The sequence below is a fragment of the Gavialis gangeticus genome, unplaced genomic scaffold, assembly GCF_001723915.1.
Source record: "Gavialis gangeticus isolate Ggan-Ray unplaced genomic scaffold, GavGan_comp1, whole genome shotgun sequence".
Lineage (NCBI taxonomy): Eukaryota > Metazoa > Chordata > Crocodylia > Gavialidae > Gavialis > Gavialis gangeticus.
The window spans coordinates 47290632-47309013 of NW_017729029.1; the positions used below are offsets into that span (position 1 = coordinate 47290632).

At 40.4% G+C, this 18382-nt stretch overlaps 1 protein-coding gene and 1 long non-coding RNA gene across 2 annotated transcripts in view; both read right to left on the reverse strand.

Moving 5' to 3' along the window:
- The window catches only part of TMEM164 (transmembrane protein 164), a 116173-nt gene that overhangs the window by 24120 nt on the left and 73671 nt on the right, over nt 1–18382 (reverse strand). Inside the window, exon 3 of the mRNA XM_019521534.1 lies at nt 8923–8989. Coding sequence (XP_019377079.1) covers nt 8923–8989 — 67 coding nt within the window. The remainder of the gene's footprint in view (nt 1–8922; nt 8990–18382) is intronic.
- Nucleotides 13394–15486, reverse strand: LOC109300737. Its single transcript, XR_002098315.1, has 2 exons — nt 15392–15486; nt 13394–13480 (listed from the first exon to the last, which is right to left on the reverse strand). It is a non-coding gene; the product is annotated as an uncharacterized LOC109300737 (long non-coding RNA).

The following is an 18382-nucleotide window of genomic DNA, read 5'->3' on the forward strand; positions in this document are numbered from 1 at the left end:
GAAGGGGGGTTTTTTTTTTTTTTTTTTTTAAAGAAATCTCTCTCTCATGTTCGGTATCTCTCATTCTTGCTCACCAAAAAGAAAGCAGCAAAAAAAGTCCCATTTTTGATATTATACAAAAAATGTTCTTTACAGCAAGTAAAAGCCAGTAAGTGCCCAATGCCCTTTTGTTCCAAGTGTAAAACTGTCTAATCTCTGAAATTCCCTTTCAAACACTTTCTGCTGCCATAACCTTCTAGGATCACTAATTCAATACATCACATTGAAAGTGATGTACCAACACATTCAAAAGCCCTGTAAGTATTCAGGATGGATGTGTGTTTTAATCTAATACTAATGAGCAAATATTGTCCTAAAAGAGAGGCTTCTATGAATCTGATATTGTTTCTGTACATTTTCCATTTGCTTTTTCATATTCCTGGCCTTGCTCTAGTTAAAATAAAATTCCTGTTGTTCTGCGCTATGTCTGCCTGTTGCCAATGGAAATGGTATAAAGATTTAAGCTGTTCACTGATGTTTCAATTGAAAGTTCCTTGCTTCATAAATGGTAACCTTTCAGTGACATTTAGTCATTAAAAAGTTCTGCCTGACTTCAATGGGTATCTAAGGTAGTAATGGGAAAGTGGATAGCTTTAAATATCAAGTCTGTTTCCTTAGGCAAAACTTTGCTTAGAATAATCTTGGCAGATAACTACTTGTATGGTGCATAACTACTAAGCTTGGTAAGTCTTGGCAAATGATATACCAATTAATGTGCAAACATTTTTTTCATACTACTAAACATTTACAGCTGGAAGTTGGTCTTCTGCAGAGCTTTTTTTAGATAAAAAAGAAAACTGTTTCATCTCGGTCTTCACTGAATGTTCATTTGTAGCCTTTATTTTCTGTCTTGAAACTAGATGAGGGATATTTTTGCTTTTCATGTAAAATCCCATCTAGAATAGTAAGATATCTTGTTTGTTACGGTTTACTTTAAAAAATAAAAGTTAACTGAAGGATCTCTAGATGAGGAAAAAAGAAAATTCCAAGGGGACTTATACGCTGTGTGGGCTCATCAGCACGTGTGAGGAAATGCACTAACCTGAGATCCCTTTGTATTCCAGTTTATGGTCTAGTTTATGCCGTAAACATGCAGGCTTTTCCATGGCTGCAAATGTATTGAACCAGAGTAGACAGAGGGGCTCCAAATCATTTTTAGATCAGTTTCCAGGACCACAGTTGTAAGCAAGTAGATTCAAATGGAGACATTACAAGGCCAAAGTGTTTGGGCAGTAACTGATTTTTGTGACCCTTCATATTACATTAACCAGACTCCAAAGCATAATATTTCTGATGCTTTCACAGCTTTGTTTTTTTGCTAACTGGAATCTTGAAAATGTTAAGACAAAGTGAAAAATTAGGCTGTATCCCCAGAGGTAGTGCTACTAGGTACTATTGGCTGATCCACCTGAGACAGCTGGTTTTATGCCAACATTGGTCCTATTTTGATCTAGAGACATGGATTTTAAATATGCATTATGCAATGGAGCAATACTTAAATCAGTAGCTGTCTTGGAAACCAGAACTGTGATCACAGTTTCTATGTTACAAACATCTCTATATTTTGCTTCCTACCTCTTTAGATGGCAAAAAAACAAGTGTCCAAAAACATCACTAGGCTTTCATATACACAAAGCAAAACAAAAATGTGATCATAGCACATGTTAGCATACTTTTTGGTAGCACAGGTATGGAGCAGCACGTTCTCCAGTGACTCCGATTATACATTCTAGTTGGTAGCATGCAGGTACACATCTAATGGATTCTCAAAAGCACTGAAGCATTAGTTCCTACTGTAAACAAAGTATAACTTCCTCCAGGAATTTGGGCCTAGCTGCATCTTTCGACACTTAAAGCTACTTTAAAAAATTTGTTTACGTGATTTCCCCTACCTCACACAGCAGATCATCAGAAAAGACTGCAAGTTTCCCTAGTCTCTTGCTATTATTGGTATACCACGCTACATAAGTTACGCCCATCGTTGTGTGCCAAAATTATTTGCATTCCTTTTCCCACCTCAAGGGCAACACTGCCAATTCTCAAAATAGAAGATTCACCAACTGAGCAGCCTAAATACATAAAACATTATTCATCTCCCTAGCATCCACATGATTTCATTGGTATTGTAAGTTTGAGTTGTGCCACCCACTGCTAACTCCTTGACACAGATCCATATGCTAGCAAAGTAACAATTATCTGCTGCCCCACACCTTTTACCTCTTCCTGTTTTCATCTCCCTGGTGTGTGCACAGAACTAGACACCTACCAGTTTCTACTGCATCCCATTTTTTCCATCTGAGTTCAGACTGTGCTGGTGTGTGCATGTCTGGGCAGGCTGCTGACACTGATAAATTAGCAGGCTGCTCAGCAACAAACATCTATTCTGGCTAGAAGATGCCTGAGATACCCCAGTGGGGAAGGAGGAAGATATCAACTGAAGGCAGTGAAAATTACTTAAAATGAAATATATTTCAAACCACAGCTTTGGAAAATAAAGCACTACTTCCTTGCACTATGTATTATATATGCATATAATACATTTATTATATATACATATACACACGCATAAACCTTAAAATGCTCAAACAGACACTAAAGCAACTATAATGTGTTACATCTGAAACACTTTAAAGTCAGGAAAATGAATGGCCAAGTAGCAGCTGAAACACATTACTAGATTCTCGGAGAATTTAACATAGGGCTTGTAATAACTAGAAGCAGCAAAGAAAATCTATAAAGCTTACTACTATATGTCAGAATCATAAAGATGCTAATAAAACTGTTCCAACAAAACCTAACATTACTAGAGAGGACAAAAATAAGTTATTAATTTAAATAAATCTGAATCTTTAAAACAGGGGTGTCAAACTTATTCAGCCCCATAGACAGCTGAGAGGCCCAGGACTTGTCCACAGGCTAGATGAATGGTGAAGGCAGAGCCAGGCCTGCAGGCCAGATCAGGCCTACAAACCCCTCCTGCACCCCCCTCCCACCCCCATTTACCACATGCTAGATCCAGCCCCTGTAGCACTCGCTGTGGCCAACCTGGAGTGGATACTATGTGCAGCAGGGATCCCAGACCAGCCAGCGAGTGCCAGATCTGGCAGGCACGGGACCTACTGAGCACCCCCTCCCATATGCCAGATCCAGCACTCACTCTGGCCAGTCCAGGACTGCACTACGTGCAACGCCCACCCCAGAGCAGCAGGTACAGGTGCTGCATGTGGATCAAACCCGAGAGACTGGCTAGAGCAGGTACCACATGAAACAACAGCCTTAGGCCACCCAGAGTTAAGTAAACCGGTTTAAAAATTAGAAGCTGTAACAGTCTATGGTAGGACCTAAATTTAGTATAATCCGAATAAACAGTATGCTGCATCACTGACCCCTCCACAAATTTTAATAAGGTGAACGGTACTTTTTGATTACATACAGACCAAGAGGATAATGTCTGCACTTCATAATCAGTTCAAACTTTATCAATATATCATCATGTAAGGGAGTGCTTAAGGAAGAAAAATCATTTCCAGGCTTTACGTTAATGCCAATGCTAGCTTTTCAAAAATCATACATTTGGAAAAATGTTAATGTTCAGGAAAGCTTAATTCTTTTTTGGTTTGGCGGGTACAGTGTGCACGTACCTGGGGGTGGCACGGGAGGCACATGCCCCCTGGTTCTGTGTGCGAGGTGAGGATGGACCTAAGCCAGGGCTGCACCTCTGGGTAGCAGCAGTGGCACCGGAAGAGGGGCTATAGGGGAGCTACAGTGAATTCTGGGGTGGCTGTAGCCTACGCTGTAGCCCCCCCCTTCCCTGCACCGCCACTGTCTACTCCAAACACAGCCCTGGCCCAACCCCCACCCCCCCACTAGGAAGAGCCTGGCCCCAGCCAACAGCAGCTGCCTGCCCTCGCCCTGAACACAGTTCTGGGGGGCACATGCCCCCATAGCTCCCCCAGGGGAGTGTGCAGCAGCAGGAACTCTGTCACCGCCCCCCCCCCCCAAGACAAGCCACTCGGGGCTCTGTCCCATTTCCTGCCCCAGCTGGGCAGTGTCTGCCCCAAGCCCAGCCCCACTCTCTCCCTCACCACAGAAGCCTTGATCTGTCCCCTCCCCTCCCACACCCCTTCCCTCCTCTTGCCCCTTCTCTGCAAAGACTTACCAGACAGACACTGCTCTCCAAGCTGCCAAAATGGCTGCATACATGCTGTGGCTGTGCATATGCACGCAGTATTTATCAATGACACTATCAGCCACATCAGCCAAAAAGCCAATTGCCGATACTGTCAATTTTCCTTTTATCAGTGCCGATACGAAATGGATCCATGTATCAGTGCAGCTCTAAGCAGTAGATATATTTTTTCTTCACAAATATTACAGAGCCAGCTGCAAACACAACAGTTCCACTGTGTAAGTCAATGCATGGAATTACCCAATTACAAAAGGAAGTCCTACATCTCAACAAGCTACATCCATTGGCATCTATGGGTACAACACATGCAAGTAGGTAGAGTTTGTAAGCAGCAGTGAAGACCCTCAAAATCATAGATATAATTACGTTTTCGTAATCCAAGGTACTGTGGTAAGCAGCTATTATATAATTTATCATCAGAGCACCTATTTAAAACTTGGAATCATAAACAGGAGTGTATAAAAACAGTAAAATCTCACACTTTGGCACGTTGCTTAACACACAGTGAGACATCACAGGATGGAAGGGAAAAGACAAAAAGCAGCTGAGCATGAATGCAGTTATAGAGGATAAGATTATTGATTCACATACATAGAAAATTGCAGCAATGAGAATACTGATGAACACCACCACCAATAACAGCTGCTGGAGTGATTCTATTGCTGCTCCAGAAACCAGGGAGCAGGAATGATTTTATTCTGAAGGATTTTATTCTCTCCCCATCTCCACAGAAGCCCTCTCAGCCAAGCCCTAGCATATATAGGAAGAGTATTCATTACTATTCCCAGAAAAAAAATTCTTGGTGCCCCTCCAAGGGAGCAGGGGGAGAGAGAATAGAAAAAGGGGATAGAGGTGAATAGTAGAAGCAGAGTATAAGCAATAGCTCAGGCAAATACCTATACGTTACATTCTACTTGATCAGCTTTTTGAAGACGTATTAAATGCTTAAGTCACAATTGTTTGGAAAAACAACACACCCTATTTTGATACATCAGGAAAGTTACATTTTTGCCAATATGTTCCTCCTACAGGTTTTGACAGCAACACTTTAGTTCTAAAATATCAAGAAAACTTTGCTGCTCTACAATCTGGAAAAAAAAACAGGATCAAGGGTTAGTTATTCTGTATTTAAAATAAATGCAAACAATTAAAGGTGCGTTATGCCCGCTGCAGGGTGAAGCAGCAGCTTGCTCAACAGTACACAAAAAATACAAATAGAGGTTACAATTATAGTAGCTCCATCCTAATAACAAGAGCTTTTCCCAATTTTTAATGGCCCCAGCACAGTGAACTCAGTTTGCCCCACACAACAGCTGGAACTCCTGGATCTAAAAGGAGTTCTCTGCAAACTAACTAATCCAGGATTTTAAAATGTGCAGGCTGCCTTACTCAAGTAATACCTCTATTTGAGGACTTGCATGAGATTTAAGTAGTGCCAAGGCCATGTGCTAGCTCATCAAAGAACCAAGCCCAGCATTTCATGCTGGAAGAATAAGCATCAGTTTATCATATTATGAAGGGTCTTTTAAACAACAATTCTGCTATCAAGGATATTTTATTACATTCTAAGTTTCAAGAAAAAGGCTTAGATTCAGAAGCTCTTTAGAAATATCCTGGAGTCAAAGATGGCAGTGGACATGGACAGCTAAGTCAGCAAGTTACTTAAGCACACACACAGTCCTATGAAACTTACTCAGCAAGCATTCCAAGTGCCAGCTTCAAGCAGAACAGCTCCACTGTAAGAATGAATGCACTATGCACATGCAGAGCAATTCTGCATGTGTTCCTCTTCTGCTCAGCTTTCAGTCATGCCTTGCTTTTTGGAATATTTGACATTGACAAACTGATCATCTAATCCAGTGTTTCTCAACATTTTCAGGTTGTGACCTCTTTTTCAGACTAAAAATGACTCCACCCCTTCCAGTTATGATAATAGAAAAGGAAAAAATTGATAAATCCATTTAGTTTGTGTGTGCATTTCAAAAGGAGTTGAAGTAAAAGTGAGTGAAAGAAGCAACATTTTGCTTTAGAATTGTACTAAAATTATTCAAGGACTTGCAACAATGTTGTTTTTTGTGATGCCATTCACTTCCACTCCTACTCTCTCTTGTAGCAACCTATAAATTGAGAAACACTGATCTCTAATCTATGCCATTTAGAAGTAAGTTCAGTGGAGCAAGTTTCCAAAGAACTTCCATATGGTCTCTAGACAATGACCATTCAGATCCTGTATCATTCCAGTTGTCCTTCGAGTACCTTCTTCACATCCCGGCTTGGCTGACCATTTGGGTTTTATATCAAATATGGTTAAAACCTCATCTAACATTCCAAAAAGGGCCTCGCAGCATAAAAAGAAAAAGACAAGTTATTTTATCTGTAACTTTACATTTCTCTATACTAAATAGTGTAAGCATTTTTTCATGTTTATTTCTAATGTGTAAATGAATCCTGTGCAGTAAAACATGCTTCTTTTCATAATGATATGGTATCTAAATACAATGAATTCTTTTTGTAAGTTTTGTTAATATATACAAGTGACCACACTCTTTAGTAATTATGACATGTGAAAGTCTATCAATTGTTTAACAAAGTAGTCCATGTAAACAACATAAAGCTATTAATAATATTAAATATGGACTCCAAAAATTGTTTATTCTAAATTAACTCTAGTAAAAAAAAAAAAGGTGTCAAGCTCTAAAACAGATGACCGGTAACAAGATTTTGCAATTACACGTCCCTTGGAGTGGTGGTTTTTGGAGTGCTGAAGTCCATATTAATTTTGCTAATGAACAATATAATTAATTCAGTTAGTCACTATGCAGCTGTTGATTTAGACAAGTATTCCATTAAGACTCTATAAACACTTAAGCAGATAAATTTAAGATCTGACACCATCTTATAAATAATGCCTATTATAATTATAAGACCACTAATTTCCTAAACAAGTACCATATCCTCTATCAACATGAGGAAAAGGAATTAAATAGAGTAACTATATAATGCAGGTAGCAGTGCTTTCATAGGGAACTTCACTATACAAGTATTCCATGCATATGCTTATGACAACAGCATAACTGATCTCCATCAAAAGCTAATCTTGAGGAATGTTTAACGTGATACAGCCATTAGGATAGTATTCTTCCTGTTACCATCAATACTAGTAGCAGGTCAGAGACAGAAAACTACTACCACAGACACCAATGGATTAATTTATTTGGTCAAGATGCAGCTGAATTTGCAACCAATTTGAAAACTCTGATGTAAGAAACTATCCACATAACTGCCACACTTAATTCATGCATGTAAAATACTCTGTACATATATTTTTGCACATGTAAATCCTCAACAGGTTTTGCTGGCCTCACATCACTCATGTCACAGATTAGGCATGTCTTCATTTGCACTTCATTTTGAAAATATTTGCCTAATTTTAAAAACATGGCTGTTCATGTTTAGCCCACATTATCTTGACAGACTTTCTGGGCCCCTTCTTCATTGTGCAGTAGCTCTGAAAGTTATGAAAGTAGTCTGAAACCCATGCTAGCTAAATTAAAATTACCATAGAAACTAACCTGTACTACAGTCTCATCTCAAACTGTAGGGTACATTTTACACTATCATAACCTGATAGTTCATATGAAAGCTATAAACTGTTATTGTCTATATGATTTTACCTCAAAGTAAGTAACTTGTTATTTGTTTCCTCACAGATGCAGGCATAGGTGTAAAACAGTATGAATCTGGCCCTGAAACAGTCTTTTGTACCCAACCACTTCACCTCAGAATAAAGGTACTGGTGGCCTTTCTAGATTTGTTGCACAGAAGAATAGAGTGGAATTCAGATTTTTTTAAAATATTTCTATGTGGATTCTCTCTTTGGTTGAATGGATGTAAAAAGATGCTGTTCTCATAAGTTGTGTGTGGTCTGAGGCACAATTTAAAAATTGAAGATGAAGTCTTTTGCCTCCGTTAGAATAATAAAAAGTAGCTGTTTATCATACTCCATTAATAGCACACTCAACTTAAGTGTCCAATGCTTCAGCAAGCAATCCAGTTACTACTGCAGTCCAGAAGGACTTCCGTTTGCCACATACAAAGCAGCTGGGTTAAGTATGTTGGCTGCCTGCAGCTGAAGATAGGAAACCCTACTCAACGGACCTACCAGCTGACCGAGTACAGCAAGTTCTCTGTCCCTACATACTGAATTGCCTTCCCACACCTTACCACTTAAGTGATAATCTAACAATCTGGCAACATCTCGTCATTCATTCCACATGGGATTCTCTGCCAGCCACTTTTCAATATCTCTGATAATTTAACAATAGAGGGATATGTGTACAGGCTTTATATATCTATGTATAAGGGGAGAACACATAAGTTTGATATGCAAATCAGCATGTTTCCAATGGAGATTTATAGTTTGCAAGAGAGAAATCCTTGAACAATCAAATTGATGGTTGCAGAAACCTCCTTTTAATATCCATGCAGCAATGGTCAAATCTTGCACTGCAATGCAGAGTTAGGTCCTATCTATAACTTAACCTTTGCCCTGCAGAGGAGCTCACAATATCAGAAATGCCTCGAGTCTGTTGCAAATGTCAAGCCTCTTTCCAGGAGACTGCGTTTTACAAAACATAAGAAAACTTAAACAAAGAATAAAAATCAAAGGAGAAAGCCGAACACGGTTTACTCACCAGACGTGTATTGACCACAGGGAACAGCAGTGCCAAGAGAGCGCCATTTAACATATGCATCTGCAGCCTTAGAAAAAAGATGTAATGTTAGTCACAGCCTGGGAATCTATTCTGAATTACAAAACTTTAAAAATATTTTATGTAGCATGATCTTCCATGAAACAGTAAGAAAAGCTTTGTGTATTGGTCTGAATTTGAATAAAGTCAGTGCTAGCAGCAGTGAAACAGATAAGCATCTATCCAGTTGAGACGATTTAACTGTTTTCCCAAATTAAGAATGCTTTCTCCAATGAGCTTTGGAGTTGTAAGTTGTTTGGACTGCTGTTTTTAAAAGCTTCCTAAAGATGTTTTTTGTGAAAGGTCTTTTGGTTTGGGGATGGCATGTGACATTTTTTTCCCCTTTAGGATACGAAAGGTGTTCAAAATCATTTTTAAGAAGCCTTTGTTCCTGCCCAGCTGTATAAATGCAAGGTAGCAAACTACAGGTTCAAGAAATGTGCTTTGAGTAGTATCTGTAAATGCTCTGAGTAGCAGAACAATTCATGTCCACAATGACTATACATTCAAAAGCCACCAAGGCAACTCCTGAAAAATGGGCAGATTGGAAAGCCACTGCTGCTATTAGACTGCTGGTCACTGCCCCTTGAGCTACTGACACATCCAACCTCACACACCCTGTCCTATTTAAATCCTCTCTACAGATACGCAGCACATCAGGCTTCGTCTTGTGACCAAAGCTGGTCTGCCCAGACTAATGCTAGGTTACAAATTACTTGAGAGAAGTACAATACTTACAGAAAAGCACTGGTTTTCTACTGTTCCATACTAAAGGAGGTTAGGATTTGTGAAACCTTCCCTTCCCTGCCCTTATCTGGCAAACATCTGCAAAGTTACAGCCCTTCAAACTCTCCCTCTCCCCTTCTCCTTCATCTTCCCCACAGACTCCAGTTCTTCAATCCTTTCTTATTTTAGGGAATAAGCACAAAACTACACATTCAATTGTTCATGCATTCTGAAACTTAAAGGATTCACATCCAGTTCAACACTTTATCTGGAATTTATGGGGGGGAATGGGCAAAACAGCTAACACAGTCTTAACTATTCGAAGTGCAGGCTCTGCTCCCAGAAATCTCAGCTTGGACAAGGAGATACCCTTCAGCTCCATGTTCCTATTGTATAGTAAAAGTAAAACTCAAAGAGACTACAATGACTGGAAATACAGTGTGCTTTTGTCTGCCATGTTGGTGCCTGATTATTTAGTATCCCTACACTGTGAAGAATTAAATACTGGTAGGGGACTGTCCTCTAGAAAAATGTACTTGTTCCTGTTTCAATAATTCTTTGGTAGGTTACTTTTTCTTACTATCTGTTATCTTAATCTGCTTACAAAAAAATTTGAGCTATACATCTCTGATTTAATCTATAAAAGGTGCACAAGTAACCTGCCTGGCTCCAGATTAACACAGCTAACTACTTCTCTCTCTTTCATCAGTCTTGATTAAAATTAGATACAGGTCTATTTGGACAAATCATTTCTAGAACAAAATGTGAGGTCTTCATTTTCTCTTTACCTAAAATGCCTTCAAGGAATGCATATGCCAGTTGTGCCTGGCAAGTAAATACCAGCCTCAAATCTAGCTGAAAATGCACCGCTGGAGGAGGGGGTAGGGCAGGGCCATGGCAAATGTCTTCATCTTTCCTTCTGTTCTGTACATAGATGCATGGAGTCAGTCTGAGCTGTGCTAGCACCATGGCAAATGGTGCTCTCCCCTGCCTTGGGGTCTTCAAGAAGAGACTGGGCAAGCACCTGGCTGGGGGTCCTCAGCACATGACCTCAGCACTTTTTCCTGCCAGTGACAGGGGTCAGACTCGATGATCCTTTGAGGTCCCTGCCGATCCTAGCAGCTATGAAACCAGTGGGAGGCCCCAGACCTGAACTAGACTACAGCACTGTCACTGGCCCGGCTAGGGGACTGCAGGATTCTTGGACAGTGGTGAACCTAGTGAGGGGAAAGAAAGCTAGGGGCACGAGGCTTGCAACCATCACTTGACTAACAATAAGAAATAGAAAGGGAAAAAATGGCCACAAAAGTCCCCTACAGGCAATTCCAGGAAACATTAAGTGGGAAGCCTGCTTAATCCAGGCAGAAGGTTGCTATTCAACTACAAAGAGTATCCCCAGACAACACTTAATTCTAATGTTTAGAGATGCTCCTGATGTTGAAGGATCATTTCAACTCTTTCAACTCAGTATTTTAGCAGTATTACAGTACCAAGCACCAACTGTAACGTGTCCATTTGTACTGCTTACCAAGGGTATTTAAAAGCTCTACCTTTTGGTTATTAAAAAATATGCTGCCCCCTGACAAAAGACATCTTAAAATAAACAAAAATAAAAGGGGCAGAGGGAAGGAAAGGAGCCTATTGTAGTTTAATATAGAACAAGAGATGGAGTTAAATCTGATGACAGCACCAGAGACCAGCACTCAAAAGAGAAACCAAGTTTGATGATTTGCTCCTTTCTTGAGGTCTCAGGTAGAAGTGTGTGGTAGTGACATTCCTAATCTGTTATTTGCATGTCCCATTTCTTGATGTTCTCCCAAGATACAGACTAGAAGGACATGCTGGCCTCAATTTCAAGAGAAAGTTCTTTGAGATAGCATGATCTAGTGGCTAGCACACTGGAGCAGACTCTAGAGACCAAGGTGTGTTCCTAGCTCTGCCATCCATCTACAGAAGCCACTTCTCTCTAGGCCCATCTCCCCTCATGTCTTTTCTATTTAGACAGCAGCTCTTCAGGACACTGTCCCTTATTTTGTGTTCCCTACATGCAAAGTACAATGGGGCCAAAATCATAGTTGGCACTTTCAGGAACAGAACAGAACAGACAGTTATAGCAACAAGCTCATCTCAACCTGTGAGCAAGGAGGGGTGCAGGAAATAGGCCTAAAAATATCACCACTGAAAAGGCTGCATCTGAAAACTCTACATTAGAAAAAAAATCCAGTTTCTACAGAAGGATAACCTGCACAAGCAGAGCTGACCAAGTGAATGACAGAGTTAAAATTGTTTTTGAGCTCACCTCTGTGTCTTGAACAATATAGACATATGCACCATGAAATAGCAAAGCCAAATAAGTGTCTCTGCTTTCTGGAAGATAATACTGGATTTTACTCCCAACTAGGCAACCGCTCAGAGCATCTATGGCAAAAGGCATCGTTGAGTTCTCACTGATGGGTTTTATATAGTGTTTTAATGAGCGATCTAGAAATGTAAGTTTCAAATCTGTAATATGTAAACAAAACAAAAATGAGACCGGTTAAGGTTTCCACACAGACCAAGTGAAATATAATTCTGGAAGGTGCTTGAAGTAGAACAGAAAATAGGAGGGCTCAGAATCTTTTACCATTTACAATTCCTTCAGTTTTAGTGCCCTGGCCTAACTGAAAATCCTATTTGGCTTGTCCCCTTTAAACAATGTCTACCATAAATACATTTATTTTATTCTCTATACTAAGGAACAACCGTTCAAGTAAGAAGTAAGGACTGCAGGAATTAACCCTGTATACAGCAGCTGGGAAATATCAAGAGGCAGGAGCTCAGTTTTTCAGAGATGTATGCTAACAGTTCTAGTAACTTATTGAAGAACATGGATACTGCATCTATCACCTGAAGTTTTTTGGGGTAAACCACTGGCAGGGATAATTACATACTACGTATTCCTTTCTCTTCTGACTGTGGCAACAATATTCAGTTAAAGTAAAATTGCATCTTTGAAGACTGCACCATAAATCACAATCACTATGATTTCAAAATAACATGGCAAGTGCATCTAGATACAGAAACAGTTCTTCCCAGGCACCATAAGAGGGTAGTTTTAATTTTAAAACAAGAAAAAAAAAAGAAAAAAAAAAAATCAGTAGTTTTAGTGAAACAAGGGGAATCAATATTTGTGGGTTTTGTCCTGTTTTGGTTTTAGATGAGACAACTCACCATTCCCAGAGGCAAAGCCAGGGAATTCTCTACATAGCCCATGCAGAAAGGAAAAGAAAAGACCTACACAAATAAGAGCAGATGTCTTTGCAACACTAAAAGATAACTACAAATTCAATGAAACAGCTTAAGGTCTGGGCATAAGAATGGAATAAGCCCTTCAAGGACTGAGGCAATCTCAGACATCTTGGAGATGTCACCCTGCTACACCCACACCTCGCAAAGGCTGCTGGATTGGCAACAGGCTGCTCAAATCATTTTCCCTTTCTCCAAGCAAGGTATAAACTGCTGCAACTCTGCATGCGCTGTGACTTCTCTCAAGTCACAAGAATTCACAGGGTCATTCACAACACCACCTGTGGCTTAATTACATATGACCCACTGTCTTTAAATTGTTACCGTGTACATGCCCTTTAGCATTCCTCTTGTTCAATGGAATTCATACTTCAAAACAATGCTGAACTCCCATAAATAGTTTCAGGGTGGATTTGATTTAAATCACTGGTCAGGAAGCCTCGATTTAATCACTGCTTTCTACTAAAAGTGCATTCTTGCTGTTTGATCCCTTAATAAATATTATTCACAACTCAGAGATAGATGTAGGTTTATTTTTTGAAAGGTACACCCTATACATTTTTAAGGAGTGATTTTGATATTTTTCAGATTAATTTTGCAGCTACATCAGAAAACTGAATTACGACATTTAAATTGGTTTTTTAAAACTAAAATAAGCTCATATATTTTAGACATTTCTCCTGCAACAACAAACATGTATAATTATTTTAACAAAACAAGTGTATGTATCTTTGAATTTTTAACTATTTCAGTTATGTGAAATGTGTTTTTAACAAAAATTAAATAGATTATTTCAGCTAGGTTAACACTTCAGGAGTCTCTACTGGATCCAGGTGCTTAAGTGACTTCCACCAGTTCACTGCTGTGGCTTTCCTTGCAACCTCATCAGTAAACATATATTTCTTGAATGGTTCACCCTTAACCCTGAAATTTATTGTAGTTGATATTATGAATGGATGACTGCTAGATGCCTATGTCATAGCCAACTCCTCTTCAGCAGTTTAGGATTGACCCTGGTACCAAGTATTGAGAATACTGGCAAGAAAATGAGCTGGAGATAGTGTTTGATCCATCTGGTTTTTCAGTACCTGTATTTGAACTTTATCATTGCATATTTCTCTTTTCAAAGCCTCAACTGCTTCCAAATTTCAACAGCATCAGCAATAAAATAGCAACTTCCCTGCACTTTGTTCAGGGCTACAGAAATAGGCTTCAGGATAGTCAGCATACATTCTACATTTCTCTTTAGCTCACTGTTGAGAACTTTGGCTATGCTGGTTCCGCGTCTTTTTATCACGATTTTGTTCACAAATTGTCATCCGAATAGGCCAGTTCTCAATATATCACTCAACACAGTCCACTACTGAATTCTATCGCACGTCTTGTGGGAGAGTTAGTTTGGTTCCTTCTGCTCTCTTCAGAGCAGCTACTGTAAAGTGGTTGTTACGGAAGTATTTTGCAATTTCAACAACATTAGCCTTTATTTCTGGAGCACTGAAGTCTTTGGCTAAGAGGTGCATCAAATGAGTGCAAGAGGTGCATCAAATGAATGCCACAGTCATATGTTATTAGTCTGGGGCTTTCATCATTTTCTTCAAGATTTCTTTTAATCTCTGATGCATTTGCAGATTTGCCTGCGGCAAAGCTGCATACCAGACATTTGAACTTTTTTCACAGTTTGTCATAGCTTTTAGGGCTACTTCTAGTAAGTGTTCTGCTGTGCGTGCATTTCTTTGATGTATCAATTGTTTCTGTAAGGTACACAGTCCTTTCTTCCAATGTCACACAAGCACATATTACTGGATCGTTGTAGACATTGCTCCACCCATTAAGACTCAAGTTAACAATTTTCCCCTCTAGACTCATTGAACACTGCTAATTTCTCTCTCATACACTTTATCCAGCAATACTATCTCAAATAGTATATAATTCCAAGTTACAATCACTATTCCATGATGATATCTTTGAAATTTAACATATCTTAAATTAAAACAATCTTTATTTGGGTTTACTTCAAAGTCCAATTTTTTTTAAATTGTTGATTTTTATCCACTCTGATTGAAGCACATACTTGTGAAATCACTGGGACTAGATTAATCATGGATATTTTTGCCACGCTTTATTAGGAGGACAGCAAATGAGGGCTGCAGCCATATGTTATTAGCTTGGCGCTTTCTTCTAGATTTCTTCTCATCTTTGATTTCTTCTCTCTTTTTACGGCCTGGCAAGCCTGCTGCCATGCTAGGATTTTCCCTTCTACCATACCATTCCCTCACTAGATCTCAAATCAATGGAGAGGCTATAATCAAAAACTTATCCCTCAAGATACTACTCAAAATGTTTCTCTTTTGTTTCAACTGCCCCTCCCTCCTTGCATTTATCTACTCCACTCCCCAACAACCCTTTGTTCATTTAACTTCTTGAAACTTTGCACTTTTAGAGAGAAGTGAGAGAAACAACAGGGCTGATGGGCAGGTAAATTAGGCCTGTTATGTCTCATCTTCATATACTGCTGTTAACAAGAATGTTATCTCTGGAGACACAAATCCACAGCTGGAAAACTAAAACTAAGCATCACAGAGATACTTAATGGGATCTTCTAGACTAAGCACTGAGTCCTAGGTCCCACTGGGTAGAGTGATTTTCTTTAATCTTTAAAAAAACTATAGAAGAGCCTCCAGGAATCCCATAGGATTGAGCCCCTAATATAGTCCATGGCCTGTTGTGACTTATTTATAAAACTTTTCTAAAAAGCTCACATGAATATATTGTCTCAAATAGTATAAAATTAAAATTATAATCCCTCATTCATAATGATATCTTTGAGCTTTAACATATATGATTAAAAATAAACCTATATGAAGACAGTTTTAAAAAGCATCTTAAAAATATGATTAAATAAAAAAAAATATATGATTTTGAATAAAAATCAATTTAAAAAAAATGTTGATTTTTATCCACCCCATTTTAAAAGCCCTTCCTCTCTCTTGCAGAAAAAAGGAATTTTAAAAAGGGAACTGGCCTATTAGTCCCTACTGGTGATCTTAAAGCAATGATGAGAATGCACAGCAATGTGGTCCCCAACAGGCTAACTCATTCAGAGGCATGAGCTTTCATAGGCTACAGCCTACTTCAGCACAGGCTCTGAATGGACTTACAGAGAGCAGGAATACTAAATAGAAAGGAATAAGGTCATTTAAATACAAAGGCTGAACACTCCTTCACCTCTCAGAAGTGTTCCCTCTTTTCTCTCCCTTTCCCTATACATTGTATTTAAATGACCTTATTCCTTTCCACTTAGTAACCCTGTTCTGGGCCAGGCCATTCACAGCCTCTAATGAAGTAGACTATGAAAAATTCATGCCCCTCTGGACAAGTTAATGTATAAGGTGCCACATGGCCCTGCTTTCTGCTTAACTGCAGACTAACAGAACAAACTACCTCTCTCTAATGATGAGAATGTTATCGACTGTCATTTTTTCAAACTCAGCATTCTTATGTGAATGAACTCCAACCTTCCCCAAGTCCCTGTCTGACACGAAATTTAAAAAAAAAAAAGGGAGAAGAGAGATTTTTGGATATGATCACTACACACCTTTGTCCTCCCCACTGTCCAAGAGGAGCAGCAGAATTAGAAAAGGGTGTCAAGCCTAAGCAGTTACTTTTAATTGCAATTGTAATTAATTACAATTTAGGGCAAATGTCCTGGGTTAATATTATTAGATTACATTAAAATTAAATTAGATTAGATTCTCCAGGGTTGATCATGGTTAATTTCACAGTAACAGCAACCTGCCTGCTTTTTACATCAAAATGGAGGATCCACATACAGAACAACACATGAAGTTATTTAAGGGCCTTTCTTCACATAATAAAACTTAATGTTCTCTTGTTGAAAAATAAAATTACTGAGACTGAACAAGCCCCTGAACTAGAACAGATTTTGATTAAAAACTGTTATTATTTTTACCAATACTTCTGTTGCGATTAATATCAAAAAGAATCTCAAGCCCCATGAATGGAACAGATTGCATATATGAAAGATAACTTTTACAAATGAACACAGACGAGACATTTTGGGCTGCTTTCAAATTCTGATTTCTTTAAAAAATGACAGTGGCACCATTCAAAATATTGCAAGGTAGACACACTCAGGAGACTACCCTGTTTACTAGGCCTGTGCAAATACAGAAGTATTTGATTCAGATTCAGAGAACAGTGATTCAATTCAGAGATTCGGATCACTGTCCCAAAGCAATTCAGCCAAATCAGCTTTGGAAGATTCAGCACCGATTCACTGAGATTCAGATCGGCCGGGTAGAGGCAGGCACAGCCAGCCAGCTGCAGGTTTTCCCATGGCTCCTCCAGCTGTGCCTTCCTCTCCCCCATGACTGTCCTGCCTGGCCCCATCCCCCATCCAGCCCCAACCTAGTCCCGGCATTTAAAAAAAAAAAGAAGAAGCCCTGTACTCACCGGCTACAGGATCAACAACTGGGGCCTCTGGGCGCTCGAGGCAGAGGCCCCCTCAAAACACAAGGCAGCAGGGATCATCCCCCCACCACGCCTCGCACCCATGCAGCAGCTGCCCCGTGGTGTGGGTGCAGTATGACTTGGTAGGGCACCGCACACTGCCTGGGAACTGGGGCCACTGGAGCCGAGTGCTACTGGGCTCTGGCTGACTGCTGGAGCCACCCCAGCACCCAGTAAGTGGTGGAGAGGGGGGCAATCCCTGATGCTCCCTGCTATGCAGGGGGCTCTGCCATGAGCCCTCAGAGGCCCCCCCGATTGCCACTGCCAGAGCCAGTTACTGCGCAACTTTAAAAAAAAAAAAAAAAGGGCCAAGATGCTGGGCAGGGGATGGGGCTGGGCAAGGCTGCCACAGGGGCTTCTCTTGTGGCTCCTCCAGCTGTGCCTGCCTCTGCCCCAACAGGGGGATCCGCAGGGGCTAGGATCCAGCCTGCATGGGCGCGGGGGTGGGGGGTGGAGCACAATGCAGGCACAGCTCACTCTGGGCAGCAGGAGGGCACAGCCCCCACTCCCAGCGCTGCTATGCCCACATCAGCGCTGGGAGTGGGGGCTATGCTCTGCTGCCACTTGCACCCTTCCACCTGGAGCGAGCCGCACCTGCATCCAGCTGCACCCCCCACAGCCACCACCACCACTCCAGGCTGGGCAAGCAGCAGCAGGGCAGAGTCCCCGCTCCCAAAACTTTCACACCCACATCCCATTCCCCCTGCCCTGGCTGGGCAGCTTGTCCCAGCCCCAACCCCATCCTTCCCCCCCCTGGAACCCTTTCCCTCCTCCCTCCCCCAACCCCAGACTTACCAGCTGGAGGCAGCTGTCAGCTGCCTGTTTAGTCTATGGCTGAATCTCTGAATTGGCCAAATCTTTT